Source organism: Oncorhynchus tshawytscha, linkage group LG13, assembly GCF_018296145.1.
Source record: "Oncorhynchus tshawytscha isolate Ot180627B linkage group LG13, Otsh_v2.0, whole genome shotgun sequence".
Lineage (NCBI taxonomy): Eukaryota > Metazoa > Chordata > Actinopteri > Salmoniformes > Salmonidae > Oncorhynchus > Oncorhynchus tshawytscha.
In genome coordinates, this window is record NC_056441.1 from 6,112,530 (window position 1) to 6,131,568 (window position 19,039).

General features: G+C 42.7%; 1 protein-coding gene across 1 annotated transcript in view; it reads left to right on the forward strand.

The window, feature by feature from the left end:
* hpcal4 (hippocalcin like 4) overlaps positions 1–19,039 on the forward strand; it is a 67,366-nt gene that overhangs the window by 29,801 nt on the left and 18,526 nt on the right. The window contains exon 2 of the mRNA XM_042295093.1: positions 9,724–9,900. Coding sequence (XP_042151027.1) covers positions 9,739–9,900 — 162 coding nt within the window. The 5' untranslated portion in view covers positions 9,724–9,738. The remainder of the gene's footprint in view (positions 1–9,723; positions 9,901–19,039) is intronic.

Consider the following 19,039-nt stretch of genomic DNA (forward strand, 5'->3'; position numbering starts at 1 on the left):
GTTCTCCCCACTGTATATAGAGAACCAGTCAAAGGTGGACACACCTACTCATTTAAGGGTTTTTCTATATTTTTCAAAACTATTTTCTACATTGTAGAATAATAGTGAAGACATCAAAACTATGAAATAACACAATTGGAATCGTGTAGTAAACAAAAAAAGTGTTAAACAAATCAAAATATATTTTATATTTGAGATTCTTCAAAGTAGCCACCCTTTGTCTTGATGACAGCTTTGCACACTCTTGGCATTCTCTCAACCAGCTTCATGAGGTAGTCATCTGGAAAGCATTTCAATTAACAGGTGTGCCTTGTTTAAATATAAATTTGTGTTTTTCCTTCTTAGTGCGTTTGAGCCAATCAGTTGCGTTGTGACAAGTTAAAGGGGTATACAGAAGACAGCCCTATTTGGTAAAAGACCAAGTCCAAATGGCTCAAATAAGCAAAGAGAAACAACAGTCCATCATTACTTGAAGACATGGTCAGTCAATACCGAATATTTCAAGAACATTTAAACTTTCTTTAAGTACAGTCGCAAAAAACATCAAAAGCTACGATGAAACTGGCTCTCATGAGGACCTCCACAGGAAAGGAAGACCCAGTCACTTCACTACTTACCAGCCTCAGAAATTGCAGCCCAAATAAATGATTTACAGAGTTCAATTAAGAGACACATCTCAACATCAACTGTTCAGAGGAGACTGTGTGAATCAAGAAGCATGAGCAATGGACCGGTGGAAATCTGTCCTTTGGTCTGATGAGTCCAAATATGAGATTTCCGGTTCCAACCGACATGTCTGTGAAACGCAGAGTAGGTGAACGGATGATCTCCACATGTGTGTTTCCCACCGGGAAGCATTGATGAGCATTCATGAGTGATGGTGCTTTGCTGGTGACACTGTTTGTGATTTATTTAGAATTCAAGTCACACTTAACCAGCATCGCTACCACAGCATTCTGCAGCGATACACCATCCCATCTGGTTTGTGCTTAGTGGGACTATCATTTGTTTTTCAACAGGACAGTGACCCAACCACAACCAGGCTGTGTAAGTGCTATTTGACCAAGAAGGAGAGTGATGGAGTGCTACATCAGATGACCTGGCCTTCACAATCACCCGACCTCAACCCAAATTGAGATGAATTGAGATGAGTTGGACCGCAGAGTGACGGAAAAGTAGCCAACATGTGCCCAGCATGTGGGAACTCCTTCAAGACTGTTGGAAAAGCATTCCAGGTTAAGCTGGTTGAGAGAATACCAAGAGTGTGCAAAGTTGTTTTTGTTTTAGTCGGGGACAGCCCTATTGGGAACAGATACCAATGGGCAGATCTATTTTATTTGTTCAAACTACAAGCACTTACTTTGATGTGTCAAATCTGATCCTTTCTTCTCTTCTCCTCCTCTCACAGTTCCACTCAGCCCTGTTGTTTTCCTGCAGTCCACCAGCAGCACAGACAACCTCTTCATACCCAGCAGTAACGTGCTACCGGGAGAGGCACGACACAGGGACTCCGGGAGGGCGGAAGGGCTAGCATTGTCCTGGTAACCATAAAGAGGGGACACAGACACATATCATTATGGATGCTGATGTCACTGTTGTCATAAACTGCTTTACAGAAACACAGCCCAGACCCAGATAGAGCAAGCTGTATGCTAGACCAGACCAAGCTGTACCATCTGGTGTTCTGATCTGGAGAGACTCTTCTCTGTCTCGTCAGCATCAGGATGTTGTTGAGGCTCCCCAGAGGATCCACGATAGTCATGTCTCTCTCCTGTTTGAACGAGAACATCAAACAGATGGTGAACTTATTACCATCATCAATTATTACTGTCTATTACAGTCATAGGGTCTTATCAGAGGCATTAATATCTCTAAATTAATTGGGTGCCTTTTGTGTCCCTTTGATATTTTAAGTATAAATTATGCTCCATTATTACATTTTGAAAGCCTGTTATATATAATTAAATCTCATTTAACAGTCCCAAAAATATATGTAGCAATGGCAGATTGACCCTTTAACAATTTATATAGTACTGAACATCACATTGAAGTGAAGAACTTCAGTAGAATGTCCCTTAAAAACCACACATTAGTTCAACAACTGCATAGTTTGTGCCCCTGTTTAAGACAGTACTCACTGGTGTTAATCTGATATTCTGTCTCCTCCTCTTTCACTCCCAAAACGTCTTCCTCCTTCACCTTTACTGAGATAGAACCTTTTAGAGAGGAAGAGGATGCTTTCTCTTCTTTCCCTATAACAGCCTCCTCTTCGTCTTTCACGACAATGTTCAGAGCCAGAGCATCTTTCTCTCCTTTCACTGTAATATCCTCCTCTTCGTCTTTCACGACAATGTTCAGCGCCAGAGCTTCTTTCTCCGGACAGCAGACATCCTCTTCTTCAGCAGGGGATGAGTAGTTTAATGAGCTCATGGTCAGGGATGTTAGCTAGCTAGTTAGCATTAGCGAATAGCCTAGTGCTAGGCTCAGTATCAATCTTTAACAAATTTGCAAATTGAACAAGCAAATTAGGTTCAAGTTAACGTCAACTGAAATGTGTTTTAAACACTGCGATTAGCTAATGCACATTAACATGGCCTAAAACGTCAATCTTTCAGTTTTATGTTGGCTAGCAAGCTACCGAGGTGGTTGAAAGAGTTTCCGTGCCTTGTTGTTCCTGAAGAAGCGTCCGTCCAGTTCATTATACGTCACGGAAGAATCATCACCTGAAAGACGCTCATCGCCATCTGCTGGCTGGAGTGGGTAACGCAGTTTGGAAACAATAGTTACTACACTTTTTGTATTGGAAAGAACGTCATAATTATTTAACAAGAAGCTGATATATTTTCTCTTACGTCTTACAACTAATACTTTCCTGTACACAGACAGTAGAAGCGTAATATGAATATGTAGATGATGAATAAATACTTCCATGAATAGGTAGTGTGTTTATACACATTTACTCTGTTAATTTTTTATCTAGATGTGACCATACTATTCCCTTAAAGCTACGCTACAAAGCTACAACAGGTGTAGACATTACCGTGAAATTCTTACTGACAAGCCCTTAACCAACAATGTAGTTAAGAAAAATAAGCGGTAAGAAAAAAAGTTACACAATAAAAAAACTATACCGTGTTTACAGAGTCAATGTGGAGGCTATATACAGGAGATACCAGTACAGAGTCAATGTGGAGGCTATATACAGGAGATACCAGTACAGAGTCAATGTGGAGGCTATATACAGGAGATACCAGTACAGAGTCAATGTGGAGGCTATATACAGGAGGTACCAGTACAGAGTCAATGTGGAGGCTATATACAGGAGATACCAGTACAGAGTCAATGTGGAGGCTATATACAGGAGATACCAGTACAGAGTCAATGTGGAGGCTATATACATGGGGTACCAGTACAGAGTCAATGTGGAGGCTATATACATGAGATACCAGTACAGAGTCAATGTGGAGGCTATATACATGGGGTACCAGTACAGAGTCAATGTGGAGACTGTAAACAGGGGGTACCAGTACAGAGTCAATGTGGAGGCTATATACAGGAGGTACCAGTACAGGGTCAATGTGAAGGCTTGCTCGTGTTTCTTGGCCCAAGCTAGTCTCTTCTTCTTTTTGGTGTCCTTGAGTAGTGGTTTCTTTGCAGCAATTCGACCATGAAGGCCTGATTCACACAGTCTCCTCTGAACAGTTGATATTGAGATGTGTCTGTTCATTCAACTCTGTGAAGCATTTATTTGGGCAGCAATTTCTGAGGCTGGTAACTCTAATGAACTTATCCTCTGCAGCAGAAGTAACTCTGGGTCTCAATAAAATGCTAATTAATTACTTAAAAATCATTCAATGTGATTTTCTGGATTTTTGTTTTAGATTCCGTCTCTCATGGTTGAAGCCTGCTATAGACCACCCTCTGCCCCCAGCTGTGCTCTGGACACCATATGTGAACTGATTGCCCCCCATCTATCTTCAGAGCTCGTGCTGCTAGGCGACCTAAACTGGAACATGCTTAACACCCCAGCCATCCTACAATCTAAGCTTGATGCCCTCAATCTCACACAAATTATCAATGAACCTACCAGGTACCTCCCAAAGCCTGAAACACGGGCACCCTCATAGATATCATCCTAACCAACTTGCCCCCTAAATACACCTCTGCTGTTATAAACCAAGATCTCAGCGATCACTGCCTCATTGCCTGCATCCGTAATGAGTCAGCGGTCAAACGACCTCCACTCATCACTGTCCAACGCTCCCTGAAACACTTCAGCGAGCAGGCCTTTCTAATCGACCTGGCCGGGGTATCCTGGAAGGATATTGATCTCATCCCGTCAGTAGAGGATGCCTGGGTATTTTTTAAAATGCCTTCCTAACCATCTTAAATAAGCATGCCCCATTCAAGAAATTTAGAACCAGGAACAGATATAGCCCTTGGTTCTCCCCAGACCTGACTGCCCTTAACCAACACAAAAACATCCTATGGCGTTCTGCATTAGCATCGAACAGCCCCGTGATATGCAGCTGTTCAGGGAAGCTAGAAACCATTATAGACAGGCAGTTAGAAAAGCCAAGGTTAGCTTTTTCAAGCAGAAATTTGCTTCCTGCAACACTAACTCAAAAAGTTCTGGAACACTGTAAAGTCCATGGAATAAGAACACCTCCTCCCTGCTGCCCACTGCACTGAAGATAGGAAACACTGTCACCACTGATAAATCCACCATAATTGAGAATTTCAAAAGCATTTTTCTATGGCTGGCCATGCTTTCCACCTGGCTACTCCTACCCCGGTCAACAGCACTGCACCCCCACAGCAACTCGCCCAAGCCTTCCCCATTTCTCTTTCTCCAAAATCCAGTCAGCTGATGTTCTGACAGAGGTGTCTGTCTGTCTCCGGCATGGGTTGTGTTGATGAAGACATGATGACATTTGAAATGTTTTTTATTCTCTTGGAATTTCTGTCAGTGTAATGTTAACTGTTACTTTTTTATTTTTAAGGGATAGGCTTCCCGCTAGCCGACAACATCTGGTGAAATTGGAGGGTGCGCAATTCAAATAAATAATCACAATTTTAAACATTCATGAACATATAAGTAATAAAAAGCTTAAATTATTGTTCATCTAACTGCGTTGAACGATTGTCTGAGGACGGTGAACCACATCAACATATTTTTCAACCAGCACAGGCTTCATAAAATAACAAATGGTGATTAAATAAATCACTTACTTTTGAAGATCTTCCTCTGTTTGCAATCCCAAGGGTCCCAGCAACAACATGCATGGTCATTTTGTTAGATAAAATCCTTCTTTATATCCCAAAAAGTCAGTTTAGTTGGTGCCATCGATTTCAGTAATCCACTCGTTCAATATGCAGACAAAGGAGTCCAAAAAACTACAGCTAAACTTCCTCCAATCAAGTCAAATGACTTTTCTATTTAATCCTCAGGTACTCTAAAATGTAAATAAACTATCGTATTTAATACGGAAAGTAGTATGTTCAATAGGAAAGCAAAATTAATAAGTACGCTCCCTCGCGTGCCGAAAGACTGGTATTGTTCCGGTAATCTCTTGAATAAAGAATGTTGACATCTAGTGGAAGCCATAGGAATTGCAATCTGGGAGATGGAATTACATAGGATCAAAATCTGTTTGTTCTTCAGATTTTTGCCTGCCATATCAATTCCGTTATAGTCTCAGACATTATTTTAACACTTTTAAAAACTTCAAAGTGTTTTCTATCGAATGCTACCAAGTATATGCATATCCTGGCTTCTGGGCCTGAGTAACAGGCAGTTTACTTTGGGGCACGTCAGTCAGGCGGGAAATTCATGAACTAGACCCTATCCCTAGTTTTTAATTCACTTTTGTTAATTATCTTTTTCACTTGCTTTGGCAATGTAAACATATTTACATGCCAATAAAGCCCTTAAATTGAAATTGAATTGAAATTGAATCAAAATTGAATTGACATTGAATTGAAATTGAATTGGAGAGCCCTTGTAATGCGGCCACACTTTAGCACCTCAAATTGGATGATCAGCCACTCTAATGGCGGATAAGAGAGGGCCTGCTTAGTGTGTGTGTGTGTGTGTGTGTGTGTGTGTATGTGCTAATCAGATCATTTGTATCCAAAGTGACGTCATAGACACTTTGAGCGTTTCTTTTCTGTGCCTCTCTCTCAAAACAAAATGTGCTTTATTGTCCCATACACCAGATAGAAATGATTTACAGGTTCAGCCGAATCAATACAGAGCAGAGTCAGTTAAGAATAAATGATTGTTTAAAATGACAGCCTCCCGGGGAAGAGTGGGTTAATTGCCTTGTTCAGGGGCAGAAGAACAGATGTTTTACCCTGATTCAATCCAGCAACCTTTCAGTTACTGGCCCAATGCTCTCACCACTGGGTTACCTGCTGCGCCAAATGTTCATGTGCTCAATGGTACATCAACATATTTTTCTCCTTGTCAGCTCAGGGATTTAATCCAGCAACCTTTGGGTTACTGGCCTAATGCTCTAACCATGATGTCGTCGCCATCTGTCTGTGTATTGGACTGGTACTGTACAATGCTTGATCTGTCTGTGTATTGGACTGGTACTGTACATTGATTGATCTGTCTGTGTATTGGACTGGTACTGTACATTGATCGATCTGTCTGTGTATTGGACTGGTACTGTACATTGATCGATCTGTCTGTGTATTGGACTGGTACTGTACAATGCTTGATCTGTCTGTGTATTGGACTGGTACTGTACATTGATTGATCTGTCTGTGTATTGGACTGGTACTGTACATTGATCGATTTGTCTGTGTATTGGACTGGTACTGTACATTGATTGATCTGTCTGTGTATTGGACTGGTACTGTACATTGATTGATCTGTCTGTGTATTGGACTGGTACTGTACATTGATTGATCTGTCTGTGTATTGGACTGGTACTGTACATTGATTCATCTGTCTGTGTATTGGACTGGTGCTGTACAATACTTGATCTGTCTGTGTATTGGACTGGTACTGTACATTGATTCATCTGTCTGTGTATTGGACTGGTGCTGTACATTGATTCATCTGTCTGTGTATTGGACTGGTGCTGTACAATGCTTGATCTGTCTGTGTATTGGACTGGTACTGTACATTGATTCATCTGTCTGTGTATTGGACTGGTGCTGTACAATGCTTGATCTGTCTGTGTATTGGACTGGTACTGTACATTGATTCATCTGTCTGTGTATTGGACTGGTACTGTACATTGATTCATCTGTCTGTGTATTGGACTGGTGCTGTACAATGCTTGATCTGTCTGTGTATTGGACTGGTACTGTACATTGATTGATCTGTCTGTGTATTGGACTGGTACTGTACATTGATCGATCTGTCTGTGTATTGGACTGGTACTGTACATTGATCGATCTGTCTGTGTATTGGACTGGTACTGTACATTGATTGATCTGTCTGTGTATTGGACTGGTACTGTACATTGATCGATCTGTCTGTGTATTGGACTGGTACTGTACATTGATTGATCTGTCTGTGTATTGGACTGGTACTGTACATTGATCGATCTGTCTGTGTATTGGACTGTTTGCTTCCCACTATACTTTTTCCATTCTGATAGGCTATCCTCACACACACGCACATGCACACGCACACGCACACAAGCACACACACACACACACACACACACACACACACACACACACTGGATGAGTCCATACTGACTGGATCAGTCCCTCGCTCCATTTTTCAACTTAGACCTTTTTCAACTTGTCTACCTCACTGGTAGCCTCACTCTATCTCTCAATCTCTTCATTTCTCTCTCTCTCATCAGAGAGAGACTCAGAGAGTGAGAGAGAGAGAGACTCATCAGAGAGTGAGAGAGAGAGAGACTCATCAGAGAGAGAGAGAGAGACTCATCAGAGAGAGAGAGTCATCAGAGAGAGAGAGTCATCAGAGAGTGAGAGAGAGAGAGACTCATCAGAGAGAGACTCATCAGAGAGTGAGAGAGAGACTCATCAGAGAGTGAGAGAGAGAGACTCATCAGAGAGAGACTCATCAGAGTGAGAGAGAGAGAGACTCATCAGAGAGAGAGAGAGAGACTCATCAGAGAGAGACTCATCAGAGAGAGAGAGAGTCATCAGAGAGAGAGACTCATCAGAGAGAGAGAGAGAGAGACTCATCAGAGAGAGAGAGAGAGAGAGAGAGACTCATCAGAGAGAGAGAGAGAGAGAGAGACTCATCAGAGAGACACATCAGAGAGAGACCCATCAGAGAGAGAGTCATCAGAACAAAGGACAGTCTTCCACCGGCCTAATGTCCATTGCTCGTGTTTCTTGACCCAAGCAAGTCTCTTCTTATTATTGGTGTCCTTTAGTAGTGGTTTCTTTGCAGTAATCAGCCCATGAAAGCCTGATTCACACCGTCTCCTCTGAACAGTTGATGTTGAGATGTGTCTGTTACTTGAACTCTGTGAAGCATTTATTTGGGCTGCAATCTGAGGTGCAGTTAACTCTAATGAATTTATTCTCTGCAGCAGAGGTAACCCCTGGTCTTCCTTTCCTGTGGCGGTCCTCATGAGAGACAGTTTCATCATAGCGCTTGGCGGTTTATGCGACTGCACTTGAAGAAACGTTAAAAGTTCTTGAAATGTTCCGGGTTGACTGACCTTCGGTGAAGCATGGTGGTGGCAGCATCATGCTGTGGGGATGTTTTTCAGTGGCAGGGATTGACTAGTCAGGATCGAGGCAAATCGTAGCATCATACCCAAGAAGACTCAAGGCTGTAATCACTGCCAAAGGTGCTTCAACAACTGCTGCCATTAGAGCCTAGCATTGCATTATGCCATGATAAATTTACACAAATGCTTGTGTAGCGTTGGCTGTAAAGCATATTTTGAAAATCTGAGATGACAGTGTGATTAACAAAAGGCTAAGCTGTGTCTCAATATATTTCATTTGTGATTTTCATGAATAGGAAGATTTTGTAGGAAGATTTATGTCTGCTGCGTTATGCTAATTAGTTTGAGGCTATGATTACGCTTCTGGATCCGGGTTTCACAAGAAGTTAAAAAATCGAAATATATTTTGTTCTGGACAAGATTCCGTGGTTTGGTTGCACAAGTGGGGAGCCAACAGCAAGTTGCAGTAGATGAAAACTGCCTGGATTAGTATATGCGCAGCTTCCTGTGTGAGGTAGGGTCAGACTCTACGGATGTTGTAGAGTATGATCCTGCAGGAGATGCTCACTGCTTTGATTTTTGCAGAAGATGACAGAATATTGTCCAAGGTCACGCCACGGTTCGAGACTGGAGACAGGTGCTCTACACAGTACGAGCCCTATCTGGGGGTAGGTGCTCTACACAGTACGAGCCCTATCTGGGGGTAGGTGCTCCACACAGTACGAGCCCTATCTGGGGGTAGGTGCTCTACACAGTACGAGCCCTATCTGGGGGTAGGTGCTCTACACAGTACGAGTGCCTGCCTCCCAAAATTCATTATATTCCTTTGACTTATTCTGATTATATGATTGTGTGCATTTCCTATTTGATTGAATAATTGATTTGTGAATTGATTGCATGTGTGTATTCCAGAGATGGTTGAATCCTTGGCTTAATTTATTGATTGATTTATTGATCAATCAACTGATTGTGTGCATTACCAACAATTATCAGTTTATTGTTCCATCATCGTGTGATTTGTTGTGTCTCTTGTTTATTTCTCCAGAGAGGAGACTTTGTGATGGGGAAAGGAAACAGTAAGCTGGCACCAGAGGTTCTGGATGACCTCACCAAGAGTACTGAGTTCAACGAGGCTGAGCTCAAGCAGTGGTACAAAGGCTTCCTCAAAGACTGTCCCTCTGGTATACTGAACCTAGAGGAGTTCCAACAGCTATATGTCAAGGTGAGAGAGAGCGAGAGAGAGAGAGCGAGAGAGAGAGAGAGAGAGAGAGAGAGAGAGAGAGAGAGAGAGAGCGAGAGAGAGAGAGAGAGAGAGAGAGAGAGAGAGAGCGAGAGAGAGAGAGAGCGAGAGAGAGAGAGAGAGAGAGAGAGAGAGAGAGAGAGAGAGAGAGAGAGAGAGAGATTCAAAGACTGGCCCACTGGTATACAGAATCTAGAGGAGTTTCAACACCAATATGTTGGGAGGGAGAGAGAGGCCTCGCCCTAATAGAATCTGAAGTCAAATGTCTACTGTTTGCTGATGATATGGTGCTTCTGTCACCAACCAAGGAGGGTCTACAGCAGCACCTAGATCTTCTGCACAGATTCTGTCAGACCTGGGCCCTGACAGTACGTCTCAGTAAGACCAAAATAATGGTGTTCCAAAAAAGGTCCAGTCGCCAGGACGACAAATACAAATTCCATCGAGACAAATATCCTCTGTGGACAGAGTAAAACACCAGATAATGCATGTAGAGCAGAATTAGGCTGATACCCGCTAATTATCAAAAATCCAGAAAAGAGCTGTTAAGTTCTACAACCACCTAAAAAGAAGCAATTCCCAAACCTTCCATAACAAAGACATCACCTACAGAGAGATGAATCCGGAGAAGAGTCCCCCTAAGCAAGCTGGTTCTGGGGCTCTGTTCACAAACACAAACACACCCCACAGAGCCCCAGGATAGCAACACAATTAGACCCAACAAAATCAAGAGAAAGCAAAAAGATAATTACTTGACAAATCGGAAATAATTATCAAAAAAACAGAGCCAACTAGAATGCTATTTGGCCCTACACAGAGAGTACACAGCGGCAGAATACCTGACCACTGTGACTGACCCAAACTTAAGGAAAGCTTTGACTATGTACAGACTAATTGAGCATAGCCTTGCTATTGAGAAAGGCCGCCGTAGGCAGACATGGCTCACAAGAGAAGACAGGCTATGTGCACACAGCCCACAAATAAGGTGGAAACTGAGCTGCACTTCCTAACCTCCTGCCAAATATTTGACCATATTAGACACACATATCTCCCTCAGATTACACAGATCCACAAAGAATTCGAAAACAAACCTGATTTTGATGAACTCCCGTATCTACTGGGTGAAATACCAGTGTGCCATCACAGCAGCAAGATTTGTGACTTGTTGCCACAGGAAATGGGCAACCAGTGAAGAACATATTTATTTTGATTTATTTTCCCTTTTGTACTTTAACGATTTGCACATCGTTACAACACTGTATTTATACATAATATGACATTTGTAATGCCTTTATTCTTTTGGATCTTCTGTGAGTCCTCCCAGCTGCCCACTGCTCTGAGGCTAGGAAACACTGTCACCACCGATAAATCCACTATAATTGAGAATTTCAATAAGCTTTTCTCTACGGCTGGCCATGCTTACCATCTGGTTACCTCTACCCTGGCCAACTGCCCGGCACCCTCCACAGCAATCCGCCAAAGCCCCCACCATTTCTCCTTCTCCCACATCCAGATAGCTGATGTTCTGAAAGAGCTGCAAAATCTGGACCCCTACAAATCAGCCGGGCTAGACAATCTGGACCCTCTCCTTCTAAAACTATCTCCCGAAATTGTTGCAACCCCTATTACTAGCCTGTTCAACCTCTCTTTCGTATTGTCTGAAATTCCCAAAGATCGGAAAGCTGCAGCGGTCATCCCCCTCTTCAAAGGGGGTGACACTCTAGACGCAAAATGCTACAGACCTATATCTATCCTACCCTGTCTTTCTAAGGTCTTCGAAAGCAAAGTTAACAAAAAGATTACCGACCATTTCAAATCCCACCATACCTTCTCCGCTCTGCAATCTGGTTTCAGAGCTGGTCATGTGTGCAACTCAGCCACGCTCCAGGTTCTAAACGATATCATAACCGCCATCGATAAGAGACAGTACTGTGCAGCCGTATTCATCGACCTGGCCAAGGCTTTCAACTGTCCATCACAACATTCTTATTTTGCAGACTCGACATCCTTGGTTTCTCAAATGATTGCCTCGCCTGGTTTACCAACTACTTCTCAGACAGAGTTCAGTGTGTCAAATCAGAGGGCCTGTTGTCCAGACGTCTGGCAGTCTCTATGGGGGTGCCACAGGGTTCAAACCTCGGGCTGACTCTCTTCTCTGTATACATCAATGATGTCGCTCTTGCTGCTGGTGATTCTCTGATCCACCTCTACGCAGACGACACCATTCTGTATACTTCTGGCCCTTCTTTGGACACTGTGTTAACTAACCTCCAGAAGAGCTTCAATGCCATACAACTCTCCTTCCGTGGCCTCCAACTGCTCTTAAATGCAAGTAAAACTAAATGCATGCTATTCAACCGATCACTGCCTGCACCTGCTCGCCCGTCCAGCATCACTACTCTGGACGGTTCTGACTTAGAATATGTGGACATCTACAAATACCTAGGTGTCTGGTTAGACTGTAAACTCTCCGTCCAGACTCATATTAAGCATATCCAAACCAAAATGAATTCTTTAATCATTTTGGATTGGGACATTATAACATCACTAGCTAGTATCTCAAACGATTGTATGGCTTGAAAAGACGTTTGTGGCGATGTTATAGATTTACTTGATACTTGCACAGCAGTTTTCTCTAAAACTATCGCGAGCAAGTGGTTAGTAGAAGAAGAAGAGTGAATGAAGCTGCTGTAGCGAGCAGCCCCCTCTGCTGGACAAAACAAGCACAACGCGATTGAGACCGGTAGATTCTGCTGCCAGGTCTTTCTTGCTAAGTAGAATATTTCACTTTGCGGTCTGTTTTTAACGCACAGTTAAAAATCCGGGACAGCTCCAGCCGGGGACAGGCCACCAAAAACGAAGACTGTCCCCAGAATACGGAGACGTCTGGTCACCCAATGCTAATGTGAGGGGAGAGAGAGTGGATGAGAGGAGGAGAAGGAGACAGGGAGGGAGAGAGAGAGAGGAGGAAAGGGAGAGAGAGAAAGAGAGAGCTACAGACATGCTGCTCAACGTGAGCTCCTGATTATTATTATTTTTTGATTAACACTCAAATCTAAAAATAATTCAAGACAAGAAATTATGAACAACAACTCTATTCAATCACAATAGAGAAAAAAAGTAACTTTGCGCCTCTAATTAAGAAGTTTTAATTTTCTCTAGCTACACAACAAGAACCTAGCTAGCAGGCTAACAAGCTAGCCAGAAACATTGAACTAGAACAAACCTAGCAAGAGGAGTTAATATAACTACATATCAAATCCAAATTGAGTGAGTAAACCAAAACGTAACACGGACTCCAACGTTAAAAATATCTTCTGGTTTTTTTTGTGTGAAGATTTTTAACAATTTTTGCTGGTTTTTGTGCTAAATTAGACCTAGCTAGCATCAACAGAAGACATACCAAAACTGGTTTCCATGGCAACGGTGCAGCAGAATTAGAGCAGCAGCATCAGTAGCCCACAGGCATCATGTCCCCACTCCCCCTCAGAAGGTACATCCAGCACCTCTCTTCCCACCATAGTGGAGGCCACGCCCCAGGAGGAGAGCGACCCCCCTCAGTGCTGAGCAGGCTCAGGCCTTCCTCACCACCATGGCTGCCATGAGGGATGAGTTCACCAGACTGGAGGGAGAGGTGGCCCTCCTCACCACCATGGCTGCCATGAGGGATGAGTTCACCAGACTGGAGGGGAAGGTTGTCCTGCTGAGGGAGAGTGTGAGCAAAGAGCAACCAGACATCCACACCTTAGAGGAGCTCCTGAGCTCCTAACCAAGGTGAGGACAGAGCAGGACAGCAGCCGTGCAACACAGCTGAATGTCTTTTTTTTATTATAAACTAATAGAACGTGGTATTGGAGGGAAATCATATGATGTTATTAAATCAATGTACACTAAAATCAAATCTGCGGTTAAAATTGACAATAAGCAAACAGACTTCTATCAGGGACGGGGAGGGAAACAGGGCTGCTCAATAAGTCCAACACTATATAACATGTGCATTAATGAATTATCAAAGACATCAGAAGGAACTGCAGCACCTGGTCTCACCCTACATAACACTGAAATTGAGTGTCTGCTGTAAGCAGATGACCTGGTGCTGCTGTCTCCCACTAAGGAGGGGTTACAGAAGCATCTAGACAGGTTCTGTCAGACCTGGGCTCTGACAGTTAACCTAAAAAACAACATCAACTAATATAACAACATTACAAAAGAGGTTTGGGAAATCAGGAAGACAAATATAAATTATACTATATACTATATATATATTAACACGTATCTAGGACTAAATGTCAGCAACACAGGTAGCTTTTCCATGGCTGTGAATGAGCTGAGGGACAAAGAAAGAAGATAATTACCATTACAAGGAACATTCAAATCGAAAATCCAGTTAGAATCTGGCTCAAAATGTTTCAATCAGTAATAGAACCAATTGCTCTATATCAACCAAATGTATTTATAAAGCCCTTTTTACATCAGCTGATATCTCAAAGTGCTGTACAGAAACCCAGCCTAAAACCCCAAACAGCAAGCAATGCAGATGTTGAAGCACGGTGGCTAGGAAAAACTCCCTAGAAAGGCCAAAACCTAGGAAGAAACCTAGAGAGGAACCAGGCTATGTGGGGTGGCCAGTCCTCTTCTGGCTGTGCCGGGTCGGAGATTATAACAGAACATGGCCAAGATGTTCAAATGTTCATAAATGGCCAGCATGGTCAAATAATAATAATCACAGTGGTTGTCGAATGTGCAACAGGTCAGCACCTCAGGAGTAAATATCAGTTGGCTTTTCAGAGCAGATCATTTAGAGTTAGATACAGCAGGTGCGTCAGAGAGAGTTGAAAACAGCAGGTCCGGGACAGGTAGCACGTCCGGTGAACAGGTCAGGGTTCCATAGCTGCAGGCAGAACAGTTGAAACGGGAGCAGCATCATGGCCAGGTGGACTGGGGACAGCAAGGAGTCATCAGGCCAGGTAGTCCTGAGTTGCGGTCCTAGGGCTCAGGCCCTCCGACAGAAGAGAAAGAAAGAAAGAAAGAAAGAGAGAAAGAGAGAATTAGAGAGAGCATACTTAAATTCACACAGGACACCGGATAAGACAGGAGAAATACTCCAGGTATAACAGACTGACCATAGCCCCCCGACACATAAACTACTGCAGCATAAATACTGGAGCCTGAGACAGGAGGGGTCAGGTGACACTGTGGCAGCATCCAATGATACCCCCAGACAGGGCCAAACAGGCAGGACATAACCCCACCCACTTTGCCAATAGCACAGCCCACACACCACTAGAGCGATATCTTCAACCACCAACTTACTACCCTGAGAGAAGGCCGAGGATAGCCCACGAAGATCTCTCCCACGGCACGAACCCAAGGGTGGGCGCCAACCCAGACAGGAAGACCACGTCAGTGACTCAACCCACTCAAGTGATGCACCCCTCCTAGGGACGGCATGGAAGAGCACAAGTAAGCCAGTGACTCAGCCCCTGTAATAGGGTTAATAAAGGCAGAGAATCCCAGTGGAGAGAGGGGAACTGGCTAGGCAGAGACAGCAAGGGTGGTTCGTCGCTCCAGTGCCTTTCCATTCACCTTCACGGCCCTATTTTGAGATGTGAGATATCACAATCTTTTACAATAACGACAGGAATGGAGGAGGTCTTTAGTCCAGTGAGATTGCTAAGGCGAACACCAACATGTTTAGTTTTGCCCAACCTAGATCGAGGCACAGACACGGTCTCAATGGGGATAGCTGAGCTGACTACACTGACTGTGCTTATGGCAGACTCCACTAAGTTGGCAGGCTGGCTAAGGGGGTAAGGATGTTAGGGACAATATAGTAGGAATCACAATAATTGTTTGCTAAAATAATAGATAGGAGCAAGCTATCACAAACAAAAAAATGTAATATAATTACTGGTTATAGGTAGCAATCCTTTGTACCAATTGCCAACATTATTACGCATATTAATTATTCCTGATATAAATTAAAATACATGAGATATTTAAATATATATATTTTAATGGCTATGTATAAAGCAAATTGAGGTGAGAGCATTGGAAATACTTTTAGCCAATGATCTGCTTCTGTTCTGTGGGTGGCACTGTGTGTTCTTTTCCAAGGATGGTAACATCCCACATTATAGACATCTAGTCTGCTATGCTAACTTCCCACATTATAGTCTGCTATGCTAACTTTCCAAATTATAGACATCTAGTCTGCTATGCTAACTTCCCACATTATAGACATCTAGTCTGCTATGCTAACTTCCCACATTATAGAGATCTAGTCTGCTATGCTAACATCCCACATTATAGACATCTAGTCTGCTATGCTAACTTCCCACATTATAGACATCTAGTCTGCTAACAATCAAAGGTCTGACTGTCTGGTCTGTGGGTGGCACTGTGTGCTCTTTTCCAAGGATGGGTCCTGGTCTCTCAGGGGGGTCCTGGTCTCTCGGGTGGTCCTGGTCTCTCGGGGGGTCCTGGTCTCTCGGGGGGCCCTGGGATCCGGAGGGGACTGGGGCGGTCTGTCAGTCACTGGGATGGCAACCCGACTTTGGATGGGCTTTAGCGGGTGGAAGAGTGGAGAGCAATTGGAGGGTTACTTAGTAGCAATGCAAATATCATGGTACAGCAAATGGACAGTCATGACTATGGTACTTTTTAAATTAATGGTAAATTTACAAACATATATTATGATTAATCGATTTGAAACTTGTATCTCATCATTATGATAAATTGTGAAATAAGTATAGCCAGTTATAAGTGTAATGGCTTAGCAGATAGTAAGAAAAGAGCAACAATATTTATCTGGATCAAAGAAAAAAGAATATAATATCTATTGTTTACAGAAAACTCACTCAACAAGTTTAGATGTTGTGTGGAAAATGGTCTGGGGGGTGAAATATATTTCTCCCATGTGCAAAGAAATTCAAAATGAGGGATTTTGATCCTAATAATGCGAATTGTCCATATAGATCCTGAAGATAGATGGATGATTTTAAATATGTTATTGCACAAACAGATATGGCTCATAAACCTTTACGGACCAAATAATGATGATCCACACTTCTTTGAAAATATTTATAATAAATGATCAACCCTGCAAGCAATAAAATACTCTATTATTATGGTGGGAGATTTTAATACTGTTTTAAATACCTCAATGGACTTTCAAAATATTTTTAAGACACAACGCAGAGGACTTAAGGTCAAGAGGGAATTAACAATCAATGGAAATAGTGGTTTTCCTGTAACAGGGAATTAATGATTAATGGGTCAGAGACATGGGAGGAATTTCAGTCAGGGACTAATAGCTACATGTCAAGTTGTCATTCGTCTAAATTGTTTATACATTGAGCCTGATACAGGATTCTTGTTATTTGGCCATTGGCCCAGTTTTATTGCAAGGATTTCTAATTGGTCAACCACAGGCTTGGGTTGGGTTATAAACTACATCCTGTCCCTCTGTTCTGTGGAGAATCACTGAGGACAGGGAAGAGTTAACATCTGCCATCTACTTTCCAGCATAATAACTATGATTTTTTTATCTTTTAACAAATATATTTTTCTCCCCCTTATGTGCTTTGGGGTTGTTGTTATTGAAGAATACCATTAACTGCTAACAGCACCGTAAAGGAAATCACACTACAAACTAACCCTCATGCTCTTAAGGAAATCATGAATGTCATGGATATAATGGAACTAGTGGATATATGGAGGCATACATATCCTGACCTAGTGAGATCGTCGTCTTGACTTCTTTCTTATGTCATTCTAGTTATCACCAAAAGTTGTAAAAAGTGTTGATGGGGGATAGAATGTGGTCGGACCATCAGATAATTGGCAAATAATTATTCTTACTGAATTTCCACGTGAGCGAGGATATTTGACAAGGAATTAAAGCCTATTGGATGATAACTTGTTTTCTAGCTGACTTTTTCAGACATAACAGAGGTACAGCAGATCCCCTTATTTTCTTTTCTTTTCTTTTTAATTTCACCTTTATTTAACCAGGTAGGCAAGTTGAGAACAAGTTCTCATTTACAATTGCGACCTGGACAAGATAAAGCAAAGCAGTTCAACACATACAACGACACAGAGTTACACATGGAGTAAAACAAACATACACTCAATAATACAGTATAAACAAGTCTATATACGATGTGAGCAAATGAGGTGAGATAAGGGAGGTAAAGGCAAAAAAAGGCCATGGTGGCAAAGTAAATACAATATAGAAAGTAAAACACTGGAATGGTAGATTTGCAATGGAAGAATGTGCAAAGTAGAAATAATGGGGTGCAAAGGAGCAAAATAAATAAATAAATACAGTAGGGGTAATTGTTTGGGCTAAATTATAGATGGGCAATGTACAGGTGCAGTAATCTGTGAGCTGCTCTGGCAGCTGGTGCTTAAAGCTAGTGAGGGAGATAAGTGTTTCCAGTTTCAGAGATTTTTGTAGTTTGTTCCAGTCATTGGCAGCAGAGACCTGCAAGGAGAGACGGCCAAAGGAGGAATTGGTTTTGGGGGTGACCAGAGTTATATACCTGCTGGAGCATGTGCTACAGGTGGATGCTGCTATGGTGACCAGCGAGCTGAGATAAGGGGGGACTTTACCTAGCAGGGTCTTGTAGATGACCTGGAGCCAGTGGGTTTGGCGACGAGTATGAAGCGAGGGCCAGCCAACGAGAGCGTACAGGTCGCAGTGTTGGGTAGTATATGGGGCTTTGGTGACAAAATGGATGGCACTGTGATAGACTGCATCCAATTTATTGAGTAGAGTGTTGGAGGCTATTTTGTAGATGACATCGCCGAAGTCGAGGATCGGTAGGATGGTCAGTTTTACGAGGGTATGTTTGGCAGCAAGAGTGAAGGATGCTTTGTTGCGAAATAGGAAGCCGATTCTAGATTTAACTTTGGATTGGAGATGTTTAATGTGAGTCTGGAAGGAGAGTTTACAGTCTAACCAGACACCTAGGTATTTGTAGTTGTCCACATATTCTAAATCAGAACCGTCCAGAGTAGTGATGCTGGACGGGCGGGCAGGTGCAGGCAGTGATTGGTTGAAAAGCATGCATTTAGTTTTACTTGTATTTAAGAGCAGTTGGAGACCACGGAAGGA